Source organism: Aplidium turbinatum, chromosome 3 (genome assembly GCF_918807975.1).
Source record: "Aplidium turbinatum chromosome 3, kaAplTurb1.1, whole genome shotgun sequence".
Classification (NCBI taxonomy): domain Eukaryota; kingdom Metazoa; phylum Chordata; class Ascidiacea; order Aplousobranchia; family Polyclinidae; genus Aplidium; species Aplidium turbinatum.
This window is the reverse complement of record NC_137474.1, coordinates 26,898,002-26,924,989: the sequence shown is the minus strand read 5'-3', so window position 1 is coordinate 26,924,989 and position 26,988 is coordinate 26,898,002. Positions and strand designations below refer to the sequence as shown.

Below are 26,988 nucleotides of genomic sequence, written 5' to 3'. Positions count from 1 at the left end.
TCGTGTAAAACCATGACGTTTATTTTGCAGTCAATGAACAAGTAGTACTTAAGCCATCTTGCGGTAGCCAAGCAAACAAGGCGAGCAGCTTTAAACGAAGATACACTGTGGCCGTAATATCCGCACCAAGTTCTTAATGTGTCATGAACGTAATCGTGACTGAGGCAAATTAGAACTTTCGGAAAGAAAATATTACTTTGACCAGTTCAGGTGACACTTTTAAACTTAAAGTAACCAACACCAAGAGATAATTTTTTGAATTCATTGTTTTCAAACTCTTTTCATGCACAATAGTAGTTCAACAGTTTCGGCATGAATCAAGAAACACAGCCTTGGATATGATAAATCTTACAAATTACAAAACATCTTTTTACACAAAAAGAAAAAGTAACGAATCATTTTCTACAAATCGATCCACCGAAGTGTTTTGGCGGCATCTAGTGGCGTCCAGACATGACAACAAATAATGTGACGTCATGCATGCAGAAGGAGAGTGGTTGGAGCTAAATGTGGTTCACCCTATAAACTAATGATCGGAGAAAGCTGGCATTGTCCTTGTTTAGGCCGGCAAGCTCAGCTTCTTGCCTTTCAACACTGCAAAGTAAGCGGTCAGTAATGGTGAGTCAAGTAATGGTTATTTCCAATCATGCTAAACACGTATTAGACTACAAGCCCAAAAGATTTTTACCAAATTCTTAAGTTATTATTAAGCTGTGTCAGGTCCTCCTTAAAGCTGAATGACTAGACATTCAAGTAAGAGATGGCCAATGGTTTCCTTTGGGGTGTTACAGTTGACAGTTAGGTTGAGTGCCACCCACATCAATGAAAGGTAGGTTTTGTGTCGACCTGCTTTGCTCTTACAGTGGACACGGTGAGCAGTGGACTAGCCTACAGTTTTCTGGTAGCTGCGTCAAAACCGGGGAGTGGTATCGTTGGGTCTTTATTCTTTAATGTTGTTTACGGACATGCAGAAGTCAACACAAATTGTACAATTATCATAATTAAGATTTAGCGACCCTGTCGGCTACAATGATATGATATGGCTGCATGCAAATGATCTGGTCTTAACCAGTGATAAGCACTATAAGTATAAGGGGCACTGGAGAGAAACTTTAGGAAATGAAATCGAAGCATTTGAGACCAAGGGTATGAAGGTAAATGTAAGAAAAACAAAATTATGATGAGTGGCACAGAAGGTTGTTCAGAGCAAGTGAACCCATGTGCAATACATGGTGAAAGAGCGATGGGAAATTCGATGCAATGAGTGTGGAAAGTTGGTGCATGCAATATGTTATGGATACTAAGAGAGAGTGAAATGACAATTCAGAGAACGGAAAGGGCAATGGTGAGAGCAATGAGTGGGGTAAAAACTATAAGAAAATAGACAGAGGAACTGATAGATATGCTATATCTATACTATAGATGAAGGAGACTATTGACCAACTTGTAAGGGCAAATGGAGATGATATAGGAGTGCGCTAACTGCTGAGGAGGAAGGAAAAAAAATTTTTCAGAAAGTGATTGGTTTAAAAAGTTATTAAAAAGAGGAAACAGAGACATCTAAAAAGAACAGGAGAAGAATGAGGCAGACAAAGTCGGACTGAAGGTGCGATGGATAGAATGAGATGAAAAAAGAAGTGAAGACAATCGCTGCAAGGAAAAAATCGACTATGAAATCGGAAAAAGTCTGATAAGATGAAATTTTAGATTTGATAATCGTAACGTACAAGCACGATTTTCGCCTCAGAGATGGTGGTGGTTAAAATAATATTTTTTTTGGTTGAATTAACATTAAATAATTCACATATATTCCAAATTGGCGTGTTTAAAGATAACACAGTAACACACGTCACCAATAGAATGCTAAGAACTGTTTTTTTGCACCAAAACCAGTTTATCTCATGCAAATAAGAAAAGCTTCGCGTGTAACCGTATTAAACTTGACAAATATATCACATCGTTGCTAACAGTCTCGCGTATGTCATTGCGGTAGTCGTCCATCAATCGATGGCATGTAACGCAGTACTTCAGATGCCTTCCAACAAAGAAGTGCCATTTCTAGCATACAACTGGTGTCTATCGCTGTCAATTTTTGCTACAATCGACTGCCGAGAAACATAATGTGCTGGATTTTTCCATTTTATTTTATCGGATTCAGGGCAGGTCGAAACGAAGACTAGGGTGGAGTGAAAAAAACTTTTTCTGTCATATTAATGAAAAAGGCTGTTAAAAGGGTGTCATAAGGTCTAATATTGACTTTAAAAATATTTTTTTGACGTGGCACCCAAAATCGAGCGTGCCACCCAGCCCCATGGGTCACGCAAAGGTCAAAATCCATGAAAACAGCGTAACTTTTTTTTATAATGCTCCTGGAAAGCTGGGAGTTGGCTTAAAAGTTGCAGAACAGCTATGTTCCTATATGCTCTAAAAGAAAATTTTGTTCTAAATGCATCTATTGGGCAGATATTCCAAAAAAATGGATTTTTTACATTTTCGGGGGCAAATTCAGATGAAATAGCATTTATTTGATGCTTAAATACATTTTTTCCTTCACTTTGTTCAATTATTTTGGGTGTTATTATGTAGTCTACATAATTGGACAGATGGGAACCTTGGCTATTTTAATTGAATGGTTATAGTTGGGTACCTAGTTTGTTGGTAAGTAGGCCTACTATACCATACCGTCCTTAGCATTAGCATATTGTAGCAGACTTAATGAAGCAAGCGAATACTATCTTTTAATTTGATATTGTTATGCATTCATCAATATTAGAGAGTTACTTACATATTGAACACGATATTTAGAAGAGCACATATCTAGGTATTTAAATTAAACTAGAAAATGAACATCAAACCATAGCTAAGCCACAATTCGACTGACCTGTCACCATCCCCAGTCACAATCGAACAATTGTTCAATCTGCAGGAAGTTTAATTTAAAGCAACAGTAGCCAGCTTCGAGGAAATACATGCATATAAAACAATTGTACAGTAAAACCATAAAAAGTGTTACAAGAATAGTAGGTATTTAAATCATCATAATATTAGTCCATTAAGAAGCAAAATGTTTCTTGGTGTCGAAGCGTTTCATTAAACACCGAGAGTTAATTTTTTGCCTGATCAATCCGTCATGTCTTTCATAGCCAGCAACTGAAGACGATGCCTCGGTAACAAGTTTAATGTGCCTTTCAACAGCTTGACTATGATAGGCTTTGGATATTGAAAACACAATGGGGTGGATCTTACTTCTTCAAGCTAAACATTATTCAAGTGTGTGATTGCCCGAGGATCAGAGATGTCAGCCATGTTTAAATTGACCATTTTAAAATATTTCTTTGCTTTAAAGTGCCTCTGACAGGTAAATAAATTCGCTAAATTTACCTAAGATACCAAAAAGATGACACTAACAAACTTCCCTGACCAGCAAATCGTAAAAAATATCAACAAGCTACTAAGTTACACGCTTGCAAACTTTCGTTGACATCAGCGAATCTGGCACTCATTCAATTGCGAAAATAAAAACGGCAACACCGCTGTGACGTCACAGTAAGCGGGAAGGATACATTCTTTCTCTGTGTTGACTTGGTAAAGTATGGTACGGCTACTGCAAAACGTGAATGTGTGGGGCTCTGTTGGTCTAAAGCAGTGTTACCCAAACTTTTTTTTAATAGCGCCCCCCTGGACAACGTACAGAGTGTCAAACGCCCCCTTCGACAAAAAAAGTAAAACCAAAGTTGTTTTCCATTCATCACAACTTAAAGTCCAACTCTAATGAGATGGATGAGGTTGGTGCAATGTCATCGGCCTCTTGATATCGGGTTCCAGTTTGAATAGGAATAATCTTAAGTCTCCCCGTCTAACTATGCCAGGACGGTTTCTTTTGTTATCCAGAAGCGTTTTCACGGCACTGAAAGCACGCTCCACCAAGTATGAGCTGGGAAAGGCAATGATAAAAACTTTGACCCGATTCCACACGTGAGGGTATTTCTCTTTGATTTGGTTCTGTAGCCAGAACGATTGATACGAGATATTGAACTTCGGTTTGAGTGCAAAATCGCTTTGCAATGTTATCAGTTCCTCCTCAAGAATTCCATGTTCGGAAATATCACAGAATGGGTCGATTGTCCAGTCAGGGATTTCTAACGGGAATACATCCTGGAATCGAACTTCCATGCCTTTGTGTACTTCTTGAAGATGATTGCTGTACGTGTCTACATCAACATCAGATATGCCTCTGTCACTGGTATCAAGTTGATGCAAGCTTGAAAATTAGAAAAATTATCGTCTAGCTAAATTTCGCTGATACAACACAAGCTTATTTCGTTACCCTGAAGGGATAATTTCAATTCATTAAATTTGGAAAATATTTCAATTCATTAAATTTGGACAAGTAGGCGATATTATTTCTCACAACCAGGACATCATTTGCCAGGCCAGGGTCACAACTCTGTAGAAATTCCACTATAGTTTCAAACAGCGAATACAATCGTGCAAGACAATTTCTCTTGGAAAGCCATCGTACTTCGGTGTGGAGTAGCCTAGTAACTGCTCAAAAGCCTCATCATTCTCATGGCACAATTGTTTGAATAAGCGTGTGTTCAGAGCGTGCGCTATAATTTCATTCATTGCTTTGATAACAATCTTCAAAGATAGATCAAGACGAACGCTCGATCAAAATACTCTCGGATTGTAAGATCGGATTTGCATAATCGCAGTGCTTCAAATTGCCATGCGTTACGTTACGACCTCAACTAACTTGTAAGGCACTGTGAGCGACGTTGCCAACATAATTGCCAAAATATCTGCCACAGAGCTCTTATAGTCACCGTCTTCTTTTGTATTTCTTTGAAGCAAAACATGACAAAAAAATGCTTTGCAATCCTCTTCTTGTAACTGCCCGATTTACCCTCAGCGCCCCCCAATCGCCCACTTTATAGCCAGCGCCCCCTTCATGGTTGCAAACGCCCCCAGGGGGGCGCTGGCGCCCACTTTGGGAACCACTGGTCTAAAGCATGTGCAAATTAAGAATTACCGAAATGAAAAAGTGAACTTATTATTACTACCGTATCAGGTTTCGATCAAATAGGTTGAGTTTACTTTTATCAAACAGCATCTCAATTCAATTGAAATTGCAGTTTTATAGGGCTACAATTTTCATACTTTTTTATTTGTCCTAATCTGGCTATAGCCATTTGCAGTGTAACAACAGTATCTTACAAACAGTACCTTTAATTTATGGTTGAGGCAATGCCTACAAATTGCTGTTTATGTGACATTGTCACTGACAAAGACCGTGTGCTTTCTTTTCACACTTTTCCACAAAACAAGGTGCTGAGAAGAAAATGGTCAAAGTTTTCTTCAAGTGTTCGAAAGTGGGATGGGCCATACAAAACTAGTCGTATATGTTTTCTTCACTTCACTGAAGATGATTTTGTTAATACCACTCAAGTAAAAATGACTACAGGCATGTGTTGGAGTGGATACTACTAAGGTGATGCTCTCGGAAGCAACAATCGGATTGTGATGCCGTCATGCATTGTTTGGCGAATCCGAATTGCAATGGCCAACTGAAGGCACATTACGAGAGAGAGAGAGAGAACTTTTATTTATTTTTGAATAGTCATGATGAATTAAATATGAATGATAATTCGTACGATTTCTTCATTTTTCACTTCAAGTATATTTTAGGTTTTGTAGGAACGTATCCAGTACAGTTTTGTTAAACTGCAAAAAACAATAAATCTTCGAAAAAAAGCAACTCCGTTGCTAACGACGCCCACTTAGGATGACGTAATACCACCAAAGTCGTCCTAGAGCAGTGAAATATGGAGTTTCGCCTGTGGTGGCGCTGCGGAGCAGTCGTTTGATTAAATTACGCCCAAACCAGTCGAGCTACGAGGTTAAGATTAAAAAGTTTGCTAAGTATAATTCTGCGCTAGGAAACGCTTTAAAAAGTTACTATACTAGGATCCAACCTGTCAGGGGCACTTTAAAGTTAAGCTTTGGCACCAAAAATCGTCGCACATCAACATTATCGTTGCTTGATTCGTCTTCACCATCTGATTGATTAACAAATCCACCTTCAAAATCACCCATATCCATATTTTGAGTTGCCACTACGTCATGTTTTTATTGCTTTTGATGGAACGACAAAAGCCCGGATACCTTTTCTGGAAAAATTGGAAAAGAGTTAAATGGAAGTGTATCTGATTGGCCAGAATTTAACTCCTTTCCAATTTTTTCAGAAAAGGAATCCAGGCTTTTTGTCGTTCCATCCAAAGCCATAAAAACATGACGTAGTGGCAACTCAAAATATGGATATGGGTGATTTTGAAGGTGGATTTGTTAATCAATCAGATGGTGAAGACGAATCAAGCAACGATAATGTTGATGTGCGACGATTTTTGATGCCAAAGCTAAACTTTAAAGCAAAGAAATATTTTAAAATGGTCAATTTAAACATGGCTGACATCTCTGATCCTCGGGCAATCACACACTTGAATAATGTTCAGCTTGAAGAAGTAAGATCCACCCCATTGTGTTTTCAACATCCATAGCCTATCATAGTCAAGCTGTTAAAAGGCACATTAAACTTGTTACCGAGGCATCGTCTTCAGTTGCTGGCTATGAAAGACATGACGGATTGATCAGGCAAAAAATTAACTCTCGGTGTTTAATGAAACGCTTCGACACCAAGAAACATTTTGCTTCTTAATGGACTAATATTATGATGATTTAAATACCTATTATTCTTGTAACACTTTTTATGGTTTTACTGTACAATTGTTTTATATGCATGTATTTCCTCGAAGCTGGCTGCTGTTGCTTCCAATTAAACTTCCTGCAGATTGAACAATTGTTCGATTGTGGACTGGGGATGGTGGCAGGTCAGTCGAATTGTGGCTAGCTATGGTTTGATGTGCATTTTCTAGTTTAATTTAAATACCTAGATATGTGCTCTTCTAAATATCCTGTTCAATGTGTAAGTAACTCTCTATAATATTAATGAATGCATAACAATATCAAATTAAAAGGTAGTATTCGCTTGCTTCATGAAGTCCGCTACAATATGCTAATGCTAAGGACGGTATGGTATAGTAGGCCTACTTACCAACAAACTAGGTAACCAACTATAACCATTCAATTAAAATAGCCAAGGTTCCCATCTGTCCAATTATGTAGACTCCATAATAACACCCAAAATAATTGAACAAAGTGAAGGAAAAAATGTATTTAAGCATCAAATAAATGCTATTTCATCTGAATTTGCCCCCGAAAATGTAAAAAATCCATTTTTTTGGAATATCTGCCCAATAGATGCATTTAGAACAAAATGTTCTTTTAGAGCAGTGGTTCTTAACCTTTTTTTTATCAAGCCCCCTTCAATAATGGTCATGTGCCTCGCGCCCCCCTAGATTTTAAATAAGTATCCTACCAAAAAAATTGCATTTTTGTCTGTTTATTGTACACATTAGTGAGATACCTGACACTGCTTCTTAGCAACTAGATTTTTAATGCGAGGTTTAACTCCAGAGATTGAACAACGTAAGTCTCCTTCAACTCTCAGCCTGTTTCTGTACTTGGTCTTGATAGCAACGAGAGCAGAAAATGCAGCTTCACAGATACGTGGATCCAAACATTGTTAGAATTCGAAGAGCTCGAGTTGCGATGAGAGGGTAAACAGGAAAGTATTTGGCCCGGAACGTCTCAAGTTCCAGTGCTTTGAAGTCTTCTTTAGTTGTGGAATTGAACTTCATCTCAAGAAACTCCTCTTGTCCTTCTTCGAAAATTTCAACTGCTTCGCATTGAAACGGGTTTCTGATGAACTTCCAAGTTTCACGCTTCTCATCCAGATCTGGAAAGTATTTGATGAACTCTGCTTTCAAATTCAGGTGGGTGTCTATTTGTTTCTTTAACTCAGACTCAAAGTTATCATCTTTGAGAGCAGAATCCAAGTTACTGAAGCTCGCTGGATTTCCTTGTTCAATTTGACTCTTCCAGAGGTCGAGTTTGGCTATAAAAGTTCAAATGATGTCATGATGCTTAATGACGTTGATGTTTTTCCCTTGAAGCTTAAGGTTGAGAGTATTCAATATTTCGAAGATGTCCACGAGGTACGCTAGTGCTACTTGAAAGCCTTCGGACTGAAACTTGGCCAAAGTCCCGCCTTCTGTCGTGATTGAAAAAATATTACGACTTCTTCTTGTACGGTAATTCATGAAGCCTTTTCAGCATGTTACATTTGGACAACCATCGAACATTCGTGTGGAAAAGCAAGGCTTTATGATTGGACTGCATAGTGCATATCCTTACACAGTAGCTTAAAAAGACGGCTGTTAAGGGGTCCGGCTTTTATAAAGTTGACCACCTTGATAGCTAAGTTCAGGACATCCTCCATTTCAAGAGGCATAGTTCTGGATTCTGCAAGAATTACTGAATACAATATAAAATAAGATAAAATACAAAATATGACAAACAGCATAGGTCCTAGGTAGACCTACCATACTTCCCGGTTTAAACGTCTGTCCCTGTGTCCCGTCCCGGTTAGCAAAATGTCCCGGAATTTTACTTTAGTGAAATTTTCAAAATTAACTCCAACCTGACGCAAAATTATGAAATAATTCCGTCCCAAAAGGCATTACTGCTTTAACTCGCTTTAACTTGCTTTAACTCGAGGCTTATTTTAATATCTTAATTTTTTTAGCTTATTAGGTTGAGTAAAATATCGCGCATAGCTTGAGAAATCCTTTAGTTAGGGAATAATGAGTGACGTTTATTGCGTCATTATTCTATTGACTTCAATGAAACGATGAAGCCAATGGTTTCTGAATGCATCCCCCTATAAATGTTTGATATAAATGTTGAACCACTGTTTCAGAGCATATAGAAACATAGCTGTTCTGCAACTTTTAAGCCTACTCCCAGCTTTCTAGGAGCATTATAAAAAAGTTACGCTGTTTTCATGGATTTTGACCTTTGCGTGACCCATGGGGCTGGTGGCACGCTCGATTTTGGGTGCCACGTCAAAAAAATATTTTTAAAGTCAATATTAGACCTTCTGACACCCTTTTAACAGCCCTCTTCATTAATATGACAGAAAAAGTTTTTTTCACTCCACCCTAACGAAGACCCCAAGAAACTCCTACTTTGTTTCACTTTCTTTCAAATCTAAGCCACCTCGTTTTGTTTAATTTAAGCAATTTAGTTTGGAAACTAAAACCTAACATGAGGCTTCCATTACATAGAAAGCATCCGGACATTTTAAGTGCGTGGCCTTACGCTACGATCTAAAGAGATCCAGCTATCATTCAGGCGTCTACGCGAGGATTAAAACAATTTTGTATTGACGTAACATTTTAACATCTTGCTTTCGATTTATTTCGAACCGCATTTCATACAATTTTGTCTGGAACATTAATCTGTGTGTCTTCATTGATAGCGGGATTACATTGTGACGTCAACGACGTGCTGCTTTGTCACATGTGCACAGTGCGCTAGATCAAAAGATTGTTGCATGACAATGTCGCCATCATGATTATTTAATTGGTTCATTAAAGCTTGAACTGGAGCATCGTTAATCCATTCGACTGCCGAGAAACAAAATTAAAGGGGTGCGGACAGCAAAGGTTGGAGACCACAGCCTAGACCAATCTAGTGACAAAACTTAAACAATAAACTAGTACGATCATGAAGTGGACAGCACAAAATCTAGTACGTATTATCACAATATATACGACGAGATTGGACGGCTCAATGTCAGGAAACCAAACATGTTGTTATCTATAAAGCAAACTGAATACTTGTTTCCCATTCCTCCGCTGGCATTGAACCTACCTTTGGTTATGTAGAGGTAAAAGAAGTCGCAGTAAAGGATGGTTTGCACGCATCCGGCTACGATGGCAATCAGGTCAAAGAATCCTTCAAAGTAATATCTCCACACCCAGTTAGCAAGATAGAGCGCCCGGTACGAGCCTACAGTGACAAAACAAAATACAACCGCACGTAAAGCACGTTGGTAAAAATTCCATAGCTTACCACAATTTACTCTATGATAGTGAAAATGTGAAAGCTTAAAATTGAACAAATTATTGAGTATTTTGCAGGTAAGAGGGACTGTTGACCAGTTTAAGGAAACGATATAGTGGCGATAGTTAAGCACAAACACTACATCAAGTTGAGACGCGTGAGGTACCAAACGTATTATCAAGCCAAACGAATAACTACAAGAGATAATGATGCTCTTAACATAGGGTCAGCCATAAAGTAAGTAATATCTACCGAGAGCAAATAGATAATGAGTGGTGATGGTCTCTGCTTCCCCAGTTTTGCTGATCATGAAGAGCTGAGGCAAGATGGCGACACTTTCCAAGTAAATACTGAAAGTCCATAAAATCTGCAAGGAAGGTAGGTCATCTCATGAAGCAATGTTTGAGTGGAAGATGTCGACCAACTAACTTTGCTATGCTCACTTATTACTTCGAGTGCTTACAAAGGCCTGACAACCGTTAGCACGGATAAAAGACCTTTGAACGACGAAGGACAGTTCACTTTACACCAGTGCTTCCCAACCGGTGGGTCGCGACCCATTGGTGGGTAGTGAAGCTATTTCAGGTGGGTTGCGAAGCATTTCTAAATGTTACTGAACGTTAAAATTTTCTAAAAAATGCCGACATTACTATGGATCTCACAAGCCGTAGTTTGGTCTTGAAAAATACTGCGCCTTCGACACCGCTACTCTTATCTTCACTTCATTTGCTGACTTTCCATTTTTATGAATTGTGCACCCTGTTTTCTATTAGATCGGGGAATTATTGCATTACCATTACGCAACAATTATGCAACGATGTAACAATTAGATGTGTTGTGTCGCATTAACTATTTCAGTACGTACGCCAGTAGTAAAGATGGTATTATAAAGATGCCATAATAAAGATGTATTAAAAGTGGGTCGCGAATTGAAAAAGGTTGGGAAGCATTGCTTTACACCATATGGCCTAATCTCTGCCCGATAGCTCAGTTGGTTAGCGCGTCACTTCTGGAACGAAGAAGCTTCAAGATCAAGCGGCGCTGGTTCGACTATCGGGATGTGCGCTTGAGCAACGCACGTTAAGGACTGTTCTCCATTCAGCGGCATCTAATGGTTATAATAATTCCCTGGCAACAAGACTTCAACGATCGGAAACTTCCTTCTGTCAATCTCGGTGAGCGGGCCTGCATCAGTGATTCACTGATTCAAAGCCTCTACAAGTATGCGAAACTACCAGGATTACGCTCTGCAAGAAGCTTTCCCAGTCCGAGGATAAAGATTCAATCAATCAATCTCAAAAGCAGTCCATTCAAAATTATCCATTCGCACTGCAAAATGCAGGGGAAATCCCGAAAACTTGGACAATATTTCAGCCGACCAACAACTGGACTTTGATCACCATGCATGAGATCGGTCAGAGGCAGCAATTTAATCAGATGCTTAAATATTAACTGCTAATTGAAATTTGTTCACACGTGAGAGCAAACATAAGGACTGACCTCAAGAGGTGAGAACTCATGGTTGACCAGGAAGGCGAGGCCACCGACCGGAACGACGAGAAACTCAGCACGGAAAGTGTCGTGGTTGCCATCGTAGGTCGCCTTGAACTTCATGTAGATCAGGTACACAGTGGCGTAAGCGCACACCACGTAAATCACCTACAACACAGCGCAGTTTGACATGGCAAGATGGAAGTTATTCAGGAAATGATTTCCAGCAACAGCGTTGATATGCTGACCTCGCAAATTACAGCTTTTTAATGTTGCTCCGAGGCGGCTCAGTCGTTTATCTCCAATATCATTGTTTTGTCCGCTAATAGCAACGTCTACCATTGACTACTGTATTATAATTGACTGACAAGTAAAAAGATGAAATTTTTCATCGTTTGTGAGGTGCATAATGCCCTTAACAATTATAGCCCAGTCGCTGAACTTAAAAAAATAATATTAAGCTGAAACTTTGCCAGGTGGTTCTAAATTTTGATGATGATGATGATGTGGAGTCACCAAAAAAAGCCCCATGATTCCCCCTTGGGAATAGTGAGCTTTGGCCATTTTTCCATAATGACAGCAGCTCCCATAGGCCAAAAATTCAAAATCGCCTAAAATTGATGTTTTATACCTCATTAGAAAGATAATTTTATGCTGAATCACTTTCACAAAAGAACTGTGGTCCAAAAGTGCCCACTTTTTATGTTATGATTCCTTAAACTGTCATAAGTTAAGATTTAAATTTCTAACAAAAACGCATGTTTTATCAGTAGCGTCCACCAATTCTGTAGCCTACCAGCTACACAGGATCGTTTTCTTTCGAATGAACACAACAAAGCTCAATTTATTGATCTGATTTCTGAGAGTTTGAAGAAAGATGGACAGCAAGTAACTAACTGCGATGGTGATGCTAACACTGAAATTATGGAAACAGCGATCAATGTTTCTGCAAGCAGACAAAATCCTATTGTTGTAGCCGACGACACAGACATCATTGTAATGTTACTCCATCATTGACGGGAAGATTTTCAAGATCTTGTATTTTTCCAAGAAAGGGCTCAGAATAGATGGAGCATGAAAACTGTTTCACCACTAATGGAGACAATCAGAAAGCCTTTTTTATTTATTCATGCATGGTCCGGCTGTGGTACTGTTTCGACTTCATTTGGAAAAGGAAAAGCAAGCTTTCTCAACCTTGTGAAAAAATCTGATGAACTGAGATTTATCCACAGAATTGAGCGATGTTTGGGCAGACCAAGCTAAAATTGCAAAGTTAGCAGAACCAATCTTTGTAGCAATGTATGGTGGAAAGAAATTTGACACCTTAACGAAACTCAGGTTAGTTTTAAAAGTATTGGCTAAGTCAGTTACTGTATACAACTATACATGTATATTTCTCACTGGAGATCACTCTATATTACCCTAGTACGGTACAGTACAGAAATTTAATGAACCACATGTATTAACAAACCAGCAATTTAGCACGAATTTCAAAAACATTGCATTTGTGCATAAGAGTGTAATACTTTATTTAACTAGGTAACGCAGAAGAGAGGCAATTCAAGGTAATTTCCTTGATCTTTTAAACATCTCTGTAATAAGTTATTATTTCATATACCTTCCATTATTAATTTTACTTTAGACATAGAAAGTATATGGAGATGGAAACCAGAGTTGTGTTGGAACCAGAAAAAATGCCACCAACAAGCAGAGCAGCTTATTACCATGCTCTTCAATCTTCATGCACGATTGCACATCATCAAGTAATACGGAAATCGTTAAGCAATAGGGAAATAGAGGCAAAGGAAGAGGAGTGGGGCTAGAAACTTGAAGACAACAACTATTCTCCAATAATGACAGACAATGAAGTTGCTCCAAAGTGTGTCTTGCAGGTTATAAGATGCAAATGCCAATCAACTAAGAATCAATGTGGTACAAAGAGATGTTCATGTAAGAATCATGGCCTCAGTTGTGTAACAGCATGCAGTGGTTGTCATAGTGAAGGATGTGAAAATAAAAAGGTAAACAGTTCTTCAGTTCAATGTTTTCCAACGATGTATTTCTCGGACAATCAAACTTTTAGTTAATAAAGATGAATCTAAGTGTAAAACGTAATAATTCACTGTTACAACAGAAGCAAGTCGTGTGACCATCATGTTAGTTTGTACAGAGTGACTTTAACTATTCATATGTCAGGTGACATGCAGTCAGATATTTCATATCTAATCTTAAGATCAATGTTATTGATTTTAGATACTCGAAGTTTACGAATCAAGTGATAATGATAACGGCGATGACGATGGACGGAATATCTTTGATTTATTCTAATATAAAACATGGAAATGCTAGTACTTGGACATTGGTTACAAGATTTAAAAAAATTTATGAACTTAAATTTGTTATATATAAGTGAAAAGTGATCCTTTACTATTAAGGTTGGTGTTTTTTTATAGTGTCCCAAAATGAAAAATCTTGAATTTCACATTTTTTGACATAATTTCTACATAATTTTGCTATTTACCGGTCAACATTTTTTCAGTGTGGTGTAGCTTATTTCAATGTCAAAAATATGTCAATATTGATTTTGGAGAAAATGAGGATAAAATATTCCAAAAATTATAGATTCAGCAACTTTTGAATTTCTATACTCTACAATTGGATTTAATTTTCCAATTTTATGGAGACTTGTTGTTTATATACAGCAGTGGTTCTCAACGGGGGCGGTACCGCCCCCGGGGGGCGTTTTGATTTTGCAGGGGGGCGGTATGATTACCTCGGATTAAGGGGGGCGTTTTGATTATTAGGGGGCATTCTGATTTAACCTATCTACCGCCCAGCGTAACGATTTCATCAAAGAGCTCGTATCTTCGTGGTAGCATTTCCTACCTCATACATGGTGGAAAAGGGCTAAAATGAAGATCATCAAAAGGTCCTTATTTTAATAGAAATAGAATTCTATTTGAATAAGGACCTTCTGATGATCCCCCTTTTAGGGTAAAACAGGCTGTAAGGGTTTTAGAGACTGGTAACTAGCCTATATTTGATGTAATTTGCTCTGCTTGGCTTTTTGCTTGGCATTGAGCACTTTTTGTAGTATTAATAGTATTTATTGTTTTATATTCGCTTTTCGTAATTGTTTTTGTTGGGGGGCGGGAAAAATTTGCCAGTTCATGAAGGGGGCATTGAACCAAAAAAGGTTGAGAAACACTGATATACAGTATTGAGTTTTCCAAAATCAGTTTGAGGAACTTCGGATGGAAAATTGTAGGTCTATGCTTTTTCGTAAGCTCTGGTTTAATCATGGAATAATTCATTGCATGTCTCTCCTCACAAAAATCCACCACGCTAAAGCCTAATGGTGGATTCCGCCTTATAGTCCGTATTTAATTGCTAAGAACTTCAAATGTGACTAATAAAACTTTTCTGTTTTTGTGAACCAACCCAGCAAACTTGAAGCGGTTGACTGTCTCGTATCATTACTATAAGCCTTGTTACTCAATGTATCAGACAGTGTATAGCAAAATCGATCTATGATTAAAAAATGAGGCTGGTACGCAACGCAAGTACACTGTTTGTTGCATTGAGTAACAACTAACAAGTCTTATAACTTCAAATGTGTGTATTTTTTTTACCATAGTTCTTATGTGAAAGTGATTCAGCATTAAATTATCTTTCTAATGAGGGATAAAAGATCAACTTTAGACGATTTCGAATATTTATCCTAATGGGAGCTACTGCCATTATGGATAAATGGCCAAAACTCATTATTCCCAAAGAGGAATCATGGGGCTTTTTTTGGTGACTCCACATCACCAATCGAAACTCCTGACAAAGTTTCAGCTTAACATTATTTTTTCTGGGTCAAATCATTCAGCGACTGAACCAATAAATTGGTTTGTGAGAGCAACTGAGTTAGCGCAAATGGGGAGAAGTAGGTTTCCGAGTCACAAATATAACAAAATCTGCAGCTATGCACTCAAACAGTAAACAAAGTTTCGCACTTTCAAAATAAAGGATGACAAAGAGAAAATAATATTAATTGGTATATTTTGTTCTACAATACAGCCGCATTGCCACAACATAACATTAACAGTAAAATGACAGGTCTGGAACTATTCGGAAACAAGCAATTCGGTGATTTCTTGAAAATCCAGCGACGGCTTCTGATTATTTAGAGAATTTATGGGGATGATTTAGGTAAACGATTTTTGTGTTTTCTTCCCCATACCCATGCAAGCAAAACAATGAGGTGTATGTGATCGTGATGTTGTAATTGTTTCACAGTGAGGTGTATGTAAATTAGCTGATGCGGGTATATCTAGCCTAGATTATTTTATATGTTAGGAAAAGCAATATCTCCTAATAGTCCAATACCGGTGAAATGACACAGCACACAGAATTATACTAGACAAATACTATAATCAAATGAAAGTAAGTTGCATCTTCCAATTAAATAACAATGGAAGTTGCAAATTAGTCATGATGGTCTTCGAATACTTTAGTTGGGTCTGCTACTATTCGGCGAGTCCGATTCGGCTAATCCGATTCGGCGAGAGCCTTTTTCGGCGAGTGCCCTATTTGGCAAGTTTTTAAAATTTTATTTTTGAAAGAGAATTATCGGGTACCGTAGCTTAATTATAATTGCCGTTTTTACATCGTTAAACGTTGAAATCGTGCAGAAAGGAATAAAAATAAAATGTTTGAACTATTAAATTAAAATTCGTTATGTCGGTTCAGTTGAGTTGTTTTTATTTCTGACCAATGACCATCATATCAAAAACAATACACGTCAACATAGCAAAGGTAGAAGCGACAAAACACGAACGTTAAAACGTGCTTGAATTCGTCATGTCAGTTCAGTTGTTTTTATTTTTGATAATGATATCAAAACAATTCACGTCAACATAGCAAAAGTGTAGAAAAAGGTAGAAGCGACAAAACGCAAACGTTAAAACGTGCTTGTGACCGAAGAAAGTTATTGAGTTGAAAGAAATTTGGCACGGTCGCAACACCTTCAGAAAAATTTAAGAAATGAAGGGAGAATAAAAAAAAGGAAATGTTCCAAAAAAAAAATCATGTTTAATGTCTATAAGTTAGTACTTTTGAATAGTTAAAATGATTAGTTTGGATCAACAAATGTGTGGCCTACAGCTTGGATTGAAAGGAAATTATCGGGTACCGTAGCCTAGTTATCCCGACCAGCCGAAATTACTGTTTTTACATCGTTTTAACGTCGCTAAACATTGAAATCGTGTAGAAAAGAGAACTTTGCTGACTAGGATACGTTGAAACTGGGAAACATTTACAGAAGCCCTTCGATTTGTTCCAAGAACCCATTTAGCCTAACAGTTCATTTGTACATTGATTCAACGTCTGAATACATTATCTTAAAAATGCATCTTAAAAATGCAACGTGTCGAAGGGTTTCGGTGAATGTTTCTCAGTTTCAACGCAGGCCTTAAAACTCGTGTTTTTTTCCGGCAGCTATCGTGGCGTACCGAGAGCTCCTTCTCGGCGGCCAAATCTGTGTGCTTGGAGGCCAAAATACAATAACGATAACACAAGTAAATAGCATTAAACTTGCAACAATGTTAAAATGATCACTTAGCGTTGTTGAAGTCTGGGCGACGTCCTGCAATAGAATCATTGTACCACGCATTAAATGCTTTATCGGGATTGTAATCAGGTATTGCGGGACCATCTAACAACCCTAAATTGTTTTCACTGCTCGCAGCTCAGTAAATTGTTTCAACTGCATACCACCTTTCATAAAACCTGACCATTTATTCCATTATGATGTCACCATTGAGGGTGGTATGAAGTCACTAACCCACAGCGTTCTCAACTATGAATGTCCGACAACATTGAATCAATATAAAAACGACAATATTGCCAGCCTATGTAAATTAGCACTTCGTTAAAATAAACATTGGGAATAGACCTTTTCCGAGCTGATATCAGTCAAGCGTGACCGGGTAAACACGGTCCTCTGAGATGGCGCAGTCAGAACTGATTTTGCTTGAAACTTGTTGCATTTTTGCGCGTATTGTAAGTTGTAACGACATCGCAACGTTTTCTAAGTAGTTTTTATCTGGACAAACATGTGTTTTAATGTCTATGAAACCTATAATCTTGCATTCGATTGTAACAGGCCCAGGGTAAGTTATGATCATGTGTAAACTTGAGTGCAGTATCGGTAGGCTACAGTCAGAAATTCAAATTATGTTGAAATTCAGTTCAGATTATGTTAATTAACTACCGAACCGGTGGCCTGCAAGGCTAAATTGTGTATTTTCCTTTGTAAACAAAAAAGTAAGGCTGTAAGATACACTGCCAACTTTCCCGATTTGCCTACAGTGCCACGATTTCAAATGCAACATCAAACTCTTTCTGATAAAGCACTGGCAATATTATGCACTACCGAAGTATCTCTGAAGAATGCACAGATACTAGAAAAAGAAACAGTTGAACAATGTGACAGTAATCTGTAGTTTAAAAGCAGGTGTTCTTGATTAACTTCTATTTTTTCGAAAAGTGTGTGCAAGGAAAGCTGCACCTACAGTACAGCCTCATTTTTCAAATCCATTTTCTCTGCTAATAAATGTAATGCCAAACCACTAGTACATGGTCGAAGTAACGAGAAAGCTGCACGTACACTTTATGTTGCCAAAATGACCAAGGAAATGGGCCATACCTTACAAGTATATGACTGTGGCCTAATAGTAAATCTTGGCTGTTCACACCTGAGAGCTTCTCCAGATTCGAAGTTGATAGGTTTTTCTGCGCAGGAAAGCCTATTTCGCATTTTCGAAATAAAGTGCCCATACAAATATAGACACCATAACGTCAGACATAGGCGTAGCCAGGGGGGGCGAAAGGGGCGATGCCCCCCCCAAAAAAAATTTAAAGTTTGGATTCCGAAGTTGAACCTTTTGTTGAAAATATAATATAATTTGTATAAATTTATATCGTTTTGCAAGACATCTGGCTATTAACACCCCCCAGGACTTGTTTTAGAATTTATTTTAGACACACAGAAAGACACCAATAAATTTTGCAAATCGTAAATCGCGCAAATTTACGCGATTTACGCTTCTTTTAACTAATCTGTGGAAGCAATTTCAGAATCGCTTACTCTGTTGGTTTTTTGTGTTCTCTAATTTTAGCCGCAATTTTGCCCGTTCGTGTGTAACAGCTACCTTTAGTAAGTTAATAGCTGTTTATCTGTTAATAAATTTCATACAAATTACCCTGAAAGTGTTTCCAGAAAGCGCTATAATCCATTATTTGAGTGTAATTTTGCAAAAATTTTCCGGGGGAGCATGCCCCAGACTCCCCAAGAATACGTGTGCCTTCGGCACGCTCTAACCCCCCACCAGCTTTATTGCTTCCCTTGCTTAAACCACCAGGATACGCCACTGCACATCAGGTGGCGATGTCTTAAATCAAACACTTTGTCGTTCTCTTCAATTCATCAAATATTTGCCCCCCCCCCCCCAATTTTTTTTTCTGTTTACGCCACTGGCGTCAGAGCAGCAAACGTCTTACCCTGACTTTTGCTTAGAACTGAACCAGGCAAAAACAAACTTGCCACAAATTGAAAATCTCTCAACACTATCATTTCCAAATTCAAGGACAAATGGCTATATCTGGAATGACTTGGTGTGATCTTATTGTGTCAACGTCCAAGTCACTGTTTGTACAGAGAATTCCATTTGATGATGATTTTTGGAATTGTATGTTACCTAAACTAAACAATTTTTACTTCGGCCATGGTTTAAACTATTTATGCAGTAGGCCTACAGAGGGAACTCAACAAATCATTTCGCTCTTTGAAATCTGCACATTTTTACATCTAAAGCCACTTTATTCAGTGCAGACAAACAGACGGTTCATATTCAGGTGAGGTGATCACAGCATTCACAGGTCCCTGCATGAACATGATGAAATTAACAAAACATGCTTACAAGCGATGTCTAATCTTTTTCTGACGAAAGTATTGGCCTTTGAAATTGCAAAGCATGCAACAAACAACCCAAATTTGATTAACTATTCCAAGCATGTTAACTGGTATCTTTCTGTCAAAAAAATGAAACGAACTGACAAAAAATTTCATAGACATTAAAACACATGTTTGTCCAGATAAAAACTACTTAGAAAACGTTGCGATGTCGTTACAACTTACAATACGCGCAAAAATGCAACAAGTTTCAAGCAAAATCAGTTCTGACTGCGCCATCTCAGAGGACCGTGTTTACCCGGTCACGCTTGACTGATATCAGCTCGGAAAAGGTCTATTGCAAACAAGACTTACAGCGCTGGTGATCGCAGCTGGATATTATTCAATACAACAGTAGTGACTATGATGCGCTGACCTAATTCTGCGTCACTCTTTGATACTACATATTTTCGACATTTAATCCACGATCATTCTATTGCGAAATTAAATAATTGGCTAGAAGAAACCGGCGGCCAAACTTGGCCGACGGAGGAGGTAGCACAGGCGGTCATTCAAGCACTACTTAGCAGCCATGGCCGCCGGCTGCTTTAAGGCTTGCAACGTATCCTAGTCATCAAAGTTCTCTTTTCTACACGATTTCAACGTTTAGCGACGTTAAAACGATAGGCCACACATTTGGTTAGCCTTTTCATTCTGTTACTACAATGTAAAAATGAACTGTTAGGCTAACTGGGTTCTTGGAACAAATTTTTGCTGGTCGGGATAACTAGGCTACGGTACCCGATAATTTCCTTTCAATCCAAGCTGTAGGCCACACATTTGTTAATCCAAACTAATCATTTTAACTATTCAAAAGTACTAACTTATAGACATTAAACATGATTTTTTTTTGTAAAATTTTCTTTTTTTTGTTTTCCGTTCATTTGTTAAATTTTTCTGAAGGTGTTGCGACCGTACCAAATTTCTTTCAACTCAATAACTTACTTCGGTCACAAGCACGTTTTAACGTTCGTGTTTTTTCGCTTCTACCTTAAAAACAACTGAACGGACATGACGAATTCAAGCGCGTTTTAGCGTTCGTGTTTTGTCGCTTCTACCTTTGCTATGTTGACATGTATTGTTTTTGATATGATGGTCAGAAATAAAAACAACTGAACTGACATGACGAATTTTAATTTAATAGTTCAAAGATTTTATTTTTGTGAAGAAAGGGGCGTTCTTCCCGGCTATCAGCACAAGGCTGACTGGTAAAGGGGTGGTCGAATAAATTTGTGGCTAGAATACGGTGCAATACTGATGAGCCCAGCCTCATGGGCGAAACACGTGTCTATCGCTGTCAATTCTTGCTACAAATCGGCTGCCGAGAAACATTTTATTTTTATTCCTTTCTGCACGTTCAGCGACGTTAAAACGATGTGAAAACAGTTAGGCTACGGTACCCGATAATTCCCTTTCAAAAATAAAATTTCAAAAACTCGCCGAATAGGGCACTCACCAAAAATGGCTCTCGCCAAATCGAACTAGCCGAATCGGATTAGCCGAATCGGATTAGCCGAATCGGACTCGCCGAAACGGGCCATTCCGTTTACAGTTACACTATTTAATAAAATATAATTGGAAACATTTTACATTGAGGAGTAAACATCCCAGAGCTACTAATTTTACAAAAACACACAACTTCATCACTACCTTCATGCCTGTGTTGTAGAATGAAATGAAGTTAGTGAAAACATCCAGATATCGAGTTGTAAAAACCATCGCAAAGAGAACTTGACTCTTTCCAGATATGCCTGCAAAACAACTTTTAGAAACAAAGCAATCCCGAACAGTTGACTGGTCTGGGGTTAATTCAAATTGTTGTAGCAGAACGAACAGAAAGTTAAACAGAAATAATCTGGACAGTGGTTCCCAACCGGGGTGCCTTTTCAATTGTCCAATTCCATTCGAACATGGTTAGTGGTTACTGTGCAGATGTCAATGGTGGTGGTGATTCCACGGCTCTCTTTACGATATGTTAACTTTCTTTAAGCCCAGAAACGAGTTTTTAGCAATGTTTGCATACTTAATGAGTAACCCAGAACTTATCTTAATTTCTCAGCTTCATGTCAAAGTAATGAGCATGGCAATTGTCATCCTCTTTTAAAGAACACTAAGATTGTAACGCTTCTCCTTCGTCATATACTTTCTACAAATGTGTCTGGTTTGTTAGGACAGTGACTTGTCATGGACATATTTTATTACTGTATATTAGCTGCAAAGCTCCGATTAAAATTGCCTGCAGAAAAAGGTAGGCATAACAATGGCTTGGAATTAAGTTTTATTTGTACAAGAATCAATATGTCAATAGGCTTGCCTTCTCAATACAAAGTCGCATTCACAACCACATATATAATCCTTAAGTTATCTTTCCTTGTGTTTTACCGAGATTCTCATCATTTGTCATTGAACATTTATGCTTTTCTTTCATTCCTCACAGTTCATTTCACCCCTCGCTTGTGTTTTTAACTTTTTATAATAACAACCAGCTGAACTAGACAAATACAATTATGACATCACAGTGTTCAAAATGAGAGATTTTACAAATAAAAAAGCTTTGAGAAGCAAACACCACTTATCCTCCAAGTGGTGGCTGAGCGCCGCAAAAAAATGGATACACGACTTTATGCCGGGGTCAAAATGACGCGATCCCCATACTGCAAGTCACGAATGACAGGAGATTTCATGATTTCGTACTAAAATTATTTGTTTCTTTGAATGCGGTTGTAATTTTACTTGTCTTCATCATCAACCAATTTTGATATTTTGGTTGATGATGGTGATGCCAAATAAAATTGTCAAAATTTCAATTTTCATACACACAAAAATATAAAAAGTGTTTTTTAACAAATAAACATGAGACTTAGTTATTTCTCACCAAAACGAATTGCTTTTTTAATATGGCGGCAATTTCAATTTTCATTTTCTCCATAAAAAAAAATTGTTTTTTTCCACTTAATAAAATATAGATGAAGTCTAAACCTAATCGGTTTTCTTCGAAAACAAAATAGTGGAACTGACCTCCTGTGTTGTTCCTGAAGCAGCGAGGAACGAGATTAACTGGGGGAAGGCAGACTTACACTTCGAGTTTGCCAAACGTTTCTGATTAGTAAGAGTTCCCTGCAGACGTGTAATTAAGATTAAAAAGCAACAAATGAATTAATGGCACCTACATCTTGATTTTATTAGGTGGAAAAAAATAATTTTTATATATATTTTTTGTTTATGTAAAAAATAAAAATTGCTATTGAAAAAAACAAAACGATACGATATTTGAAAAAATACTCAATATTTCGATACTTTTGTTCTAATTAAGAAAAGAGTTTCTCAGTCTTCAAAATTAGTGCCGTCAATTGCCGAGGTGATTGTCGACGCAGATGCATGAATGGCGCATTAGCGTCGGCAATAAAAATGCCGAGGCCAAACGAGCGCTTGTAAGGTTAGGGTTAGACATTCCTCCCAGTCGTTATGCCACAGCCATAGATTTGATCCTTAGTCAACACCCTGATGGAGCTCTGCAAAAGAGGCGTGTGGATGGGTATCAAAGCACAAAAGCGGCAAAACGTGGACGCTTCATTGCGAACAGCGAAGACAGTGTAGATTTACAGCCAAGCGATGAGCCTCTTGATGTGTCTGATTTCAGTAATGATACGACAACCTCATCCTCCGATACAGCATCTGATGATTCCGATTCTGACAGCTAATTCTTCATCAAACAGACTTTGTGGTGTTGGCAGTATCCCAATTGTGTCGAAATTATGCTAAGTGCATACGTAAATTGAGGCAATCTTCTCGCAGGGAGCTATTAATTTGTTACCGGTACTTGGTTGAGCAATTAACGTTATTTTATGATAATTTAACGCCGTTAGATGTCGAATTAATGCAAAACAAACGTAAATTTCTTGTTGGGCATTGTTGTTACGCAATATAACCCGCCAGGAAAATTAAATCGATTTGTGCTAACTCGAACGTTGAATCAACTCAAAATGAACTTACTTCTCCGCCATGAGTTATTTAACGTGAATTACTGTAACAGCGTGCGACGAGCGTATCTTGTTGCTCGCTTTATCGTTACTTTTGGTATTATCACATCACAACAAATCAAACAGTGCGGTCGTGATAGACTACTCTAGTATATTTTTCGCTTCTTGTTTCACATGTTTTGATAAAATCTTTTCGTAATAAACGTTCACAGCAATTGCCGAGGGAATTTCAACTTTTGCCGTTTGGCATCGGCAACGTTTTTGTAGGGATTTGCAGTTACGAATTAGGGCTGTGATAGTTAAGAATATCGAACGATATTGAAATAAATATCGATATTGAAAAGATATCGAATCGTATCGAAAATTCGATATATCGCCCAACACTACTACCGTACGGTACTAAAAAAGCAGTTAGTTTTAGTGAGAAATAACCTTGGAAGTCTCATCTTTATTTTGTGCAAAAAACAATTCTTGTATTTTTGTTTATATAAAAAATGAAAATTGCTACCGGTACCGTGACAATGAAATTATTACCGTATTCAAAGGAACAATAGTAATTAATTTTAGTATGAAATAATCAAAACTCGAGCCATTCCATCCTTGCGTTATTCGTACCTAGGGATCGCGTCATTCAGACCAAGGGGTTAAGTCATGTACTGGTAATAAGCTGCCTTACATAACTGAAGCTGTACTTGTTGAAAATCATAGTATTGTGAACACGTAAAAAGAAATATTTATCATATTGCTATTCTAGAACATTTGATAGCCGCTAACATTTTGTGTTAGCCTACCTTTGTTTAATAAGATCAATTAGACTCAGTCAAATAAAACTTTGTTTGCATTGAGCAATATTAATTGTCGCTTAAAACTAAGAATATTTCAAAGTAAGTGTTTTCACATTAAGTGGAACCAATGCAGGGGGCGCCTGGACAATTTCCTTCAACTTAAATTTTTAGCTGCATGTGAGAATCACCCTGATGTGCTATCATGTTAAGGTTGCATGTTTAATTAGTCGTGAAGCTTCCAATCATAATAATAATAATAATGTTAGTTTTTATATAGCGCTGTATCCATCGCAGAATGCGTTGCTCCTCAGCGCTTTACAAAGCAGACAGTGTCAATGCAGCCGTATAGAGGCGCAACTGAGTACATTATTACCCGAATCCACTTCATTACTCAGTGCCAAGCAGAAATTAGTTTCAGTACCATTTTTAAATAGTCTTTGGTATGACCCGACAAGGTATCGAACCCATGCCTACCAATTCAGAGGCGGGCGCACTATACGGCTGTTAGTATTATAAGCAATGGGCACTGAGTAGTTTACTTGAATCTTTATTGACAAAAAAAGTACTAAATATACTGCAACAAATGCATAACTTTGCATACATGCAAGTAATGAAGTAAATCTATCAAAATTCTGATTAAGCACACTACCACACTCAGCATTTATTCACCCAGATGGTTATAAGCTGAGGGCACTGGAGTCACGAACAAACACCAAAGGTTATTCCATCACTAAAGGTCAAATGATATCTTACAGTGAAACATTTGCCTCAGTGTAGAAAGTGATCTATAAGACTTTACTACAGAGGTGTCAACAACTGCCTTGCCCTAAAATCCTGGATTTGCAGACTTCTTTCTTCCTGCTTAAGTAAGCAACTTTAATTTTAACTGCGGTAAAAGTTCCAATGCCAAAAAAATAACTCAAGTCCATCACAATTAAAAACAAGTTGTCCAACCCCATTTATGCCAATAACAACTGTACCATACACAGGGTTCGATCTTAGCACTGGTCCTCTGGCCAATGTCTAGTGCGAGTTCCCCCGCGGACCAGTACCAATCGTCTCGCACTGGTCCGACTGTCCAGTGCGAAAATATCATCGTATTATGTCGTTTAATCGTTTAGAGTGCGTGGTTCTCGTTTGCGCTTCTCCCCAAACAACAAAACACGTGATGCGTGCTCCGTGCGTGTTAAACCGTAAGAAAAGGGCAATCGCAACATCACGTGACGGTGTTAAATCATAAGAAAAAGGGTAATCACAACAACACGTGAGCTCTGGTAGCCTAGTACAGTACTCTCAAGAGATTTGATGCATAAAAATGTTAAGATTGTGCTAGAGAGCATGTGAGTGATGAGGCATCAAATTAACTTAGTACAAGGCCAGACAAACCAAGGTTGTTGGTATTTTATCCGACCCAAAAAAACCCGGGTGTTTTTTTTTAATAAAACCCACTTAAAAAAAAACATAAAAAAACCCAGAGCATCATATTTGTCCAGTAGTTTTTATTGGAAAATTAAAAAAATTTACAAAAACACTACAAGGCACTTACAACAAACTTTAAATTAGGACTTAAGGATGTGATTGTGAAGTAATTTCCAAGAATAAACTGAAAACGCAGTGGATATTGCACAGTACACAAAAATCAAGTAATGTCACTTTGTGTATACTACACTAAAACTCATTTATGCAAGAAGGCTTTATAGTTAAATTGGTGAAAGTACTACTCTACTGTAGTCTGTATATATGATGTGAAATGCAATTTAGGAGGCTATTTACCAATTACAGATTCTGGATTCTAACACATGGCTGTTTCAGAGAATTTGTCTAATTGGCCACGCAATCGCTCAATTGCTCATCCATTACTATATTATAATATATATATAAATGATAAAAAATATTTAAACATGATGGCATAAATGCTCCTTGCCTTCAAATCTAAACAAACGATGCAATAATGTGATTTCTACCACAGTAGCATCAACTTGGTATAGAAATCAGTGGATGATGCAACATTCAAGCAACAACAGCCCTAGTGAATTATTTTATTGAGTTATGCAAGCATGTACTGTGAGTGAAAGGCACTTCACTCGTAAAAAGTAGTTTTGAGGTGAAATAAGCATGAATCTACCTTTTTTGCATCTTTTTTAAAAAAACCCGGGTTTTTCTCAACCCTGAGACAAACACACATCGGATTCCAATCATGACCCCGTGATCGTCCCGTAATCAGATTCCGATTATGACCCATTATCGGATTCAGAAATTGAAGAAGAGCCCCAAGTAGATTGAATGTCTTGCCTAGATAAACTGTTGTTATTGTTATTGCCATTGTATATTTCCATGTTATTGCCATCATTCATTATTGTCGTTTTAAGGTGGTTTTCCCTGTGTTGGCCTCGTGCTTCCCACGACAATCTTGTTTTTATCAGTAAACGGGATGGACTAGTGCGATCTCTTGCGGACCAGTGCAAATGGTGAGCCACTGGTCCAGTTGGCCAGTGCGAAAAAAAGTTAAGGTCGAACCCTGCATACATCTGTACAAATTATTAAAAAAACTTTGACAATCCTTAAATTAACATACCTGCACATGAACGTGTCTTCCATATCTTCATAAGAAGAACAAGTATGGCAATTAAATGAGAAAGATCTCCTGCTAATCGAAATATATTCATATTGATAAGTTTTTAACAACCTGACACAAAATAATTGCCAT

General features: G+C 37.8%; 1 protein-coding gene across 1 annotated transcript; it reads right to left on the bottom strand.

Annotated features, from left to right (window-relative positions):
- LOC145766249 (ER lumen protein-retaining receptor 2) lies at window positions 1-26,988 on the bottom strand. Its single transcript, XM_082577924.1, has 6 exons — window positions 26,857-26,988; window positions 21,167-21,267; window positions 11,527-11,685; window positions 10,279-10,393; window positions 9,835-9,972; window positions 1-594 (listed from the first exon to the last, which is right to left on the bottom strand). Exons 1-6 carry the CDS (start codon window positions 26,945-26,947, stop codon window positions 560-562), a joined length of 639 nt encoding a protein of 212 aa, XP_082434050.1. The 5' UTR covers window positions 26,948-26,988; the 3' UTR covers window positions 1-559.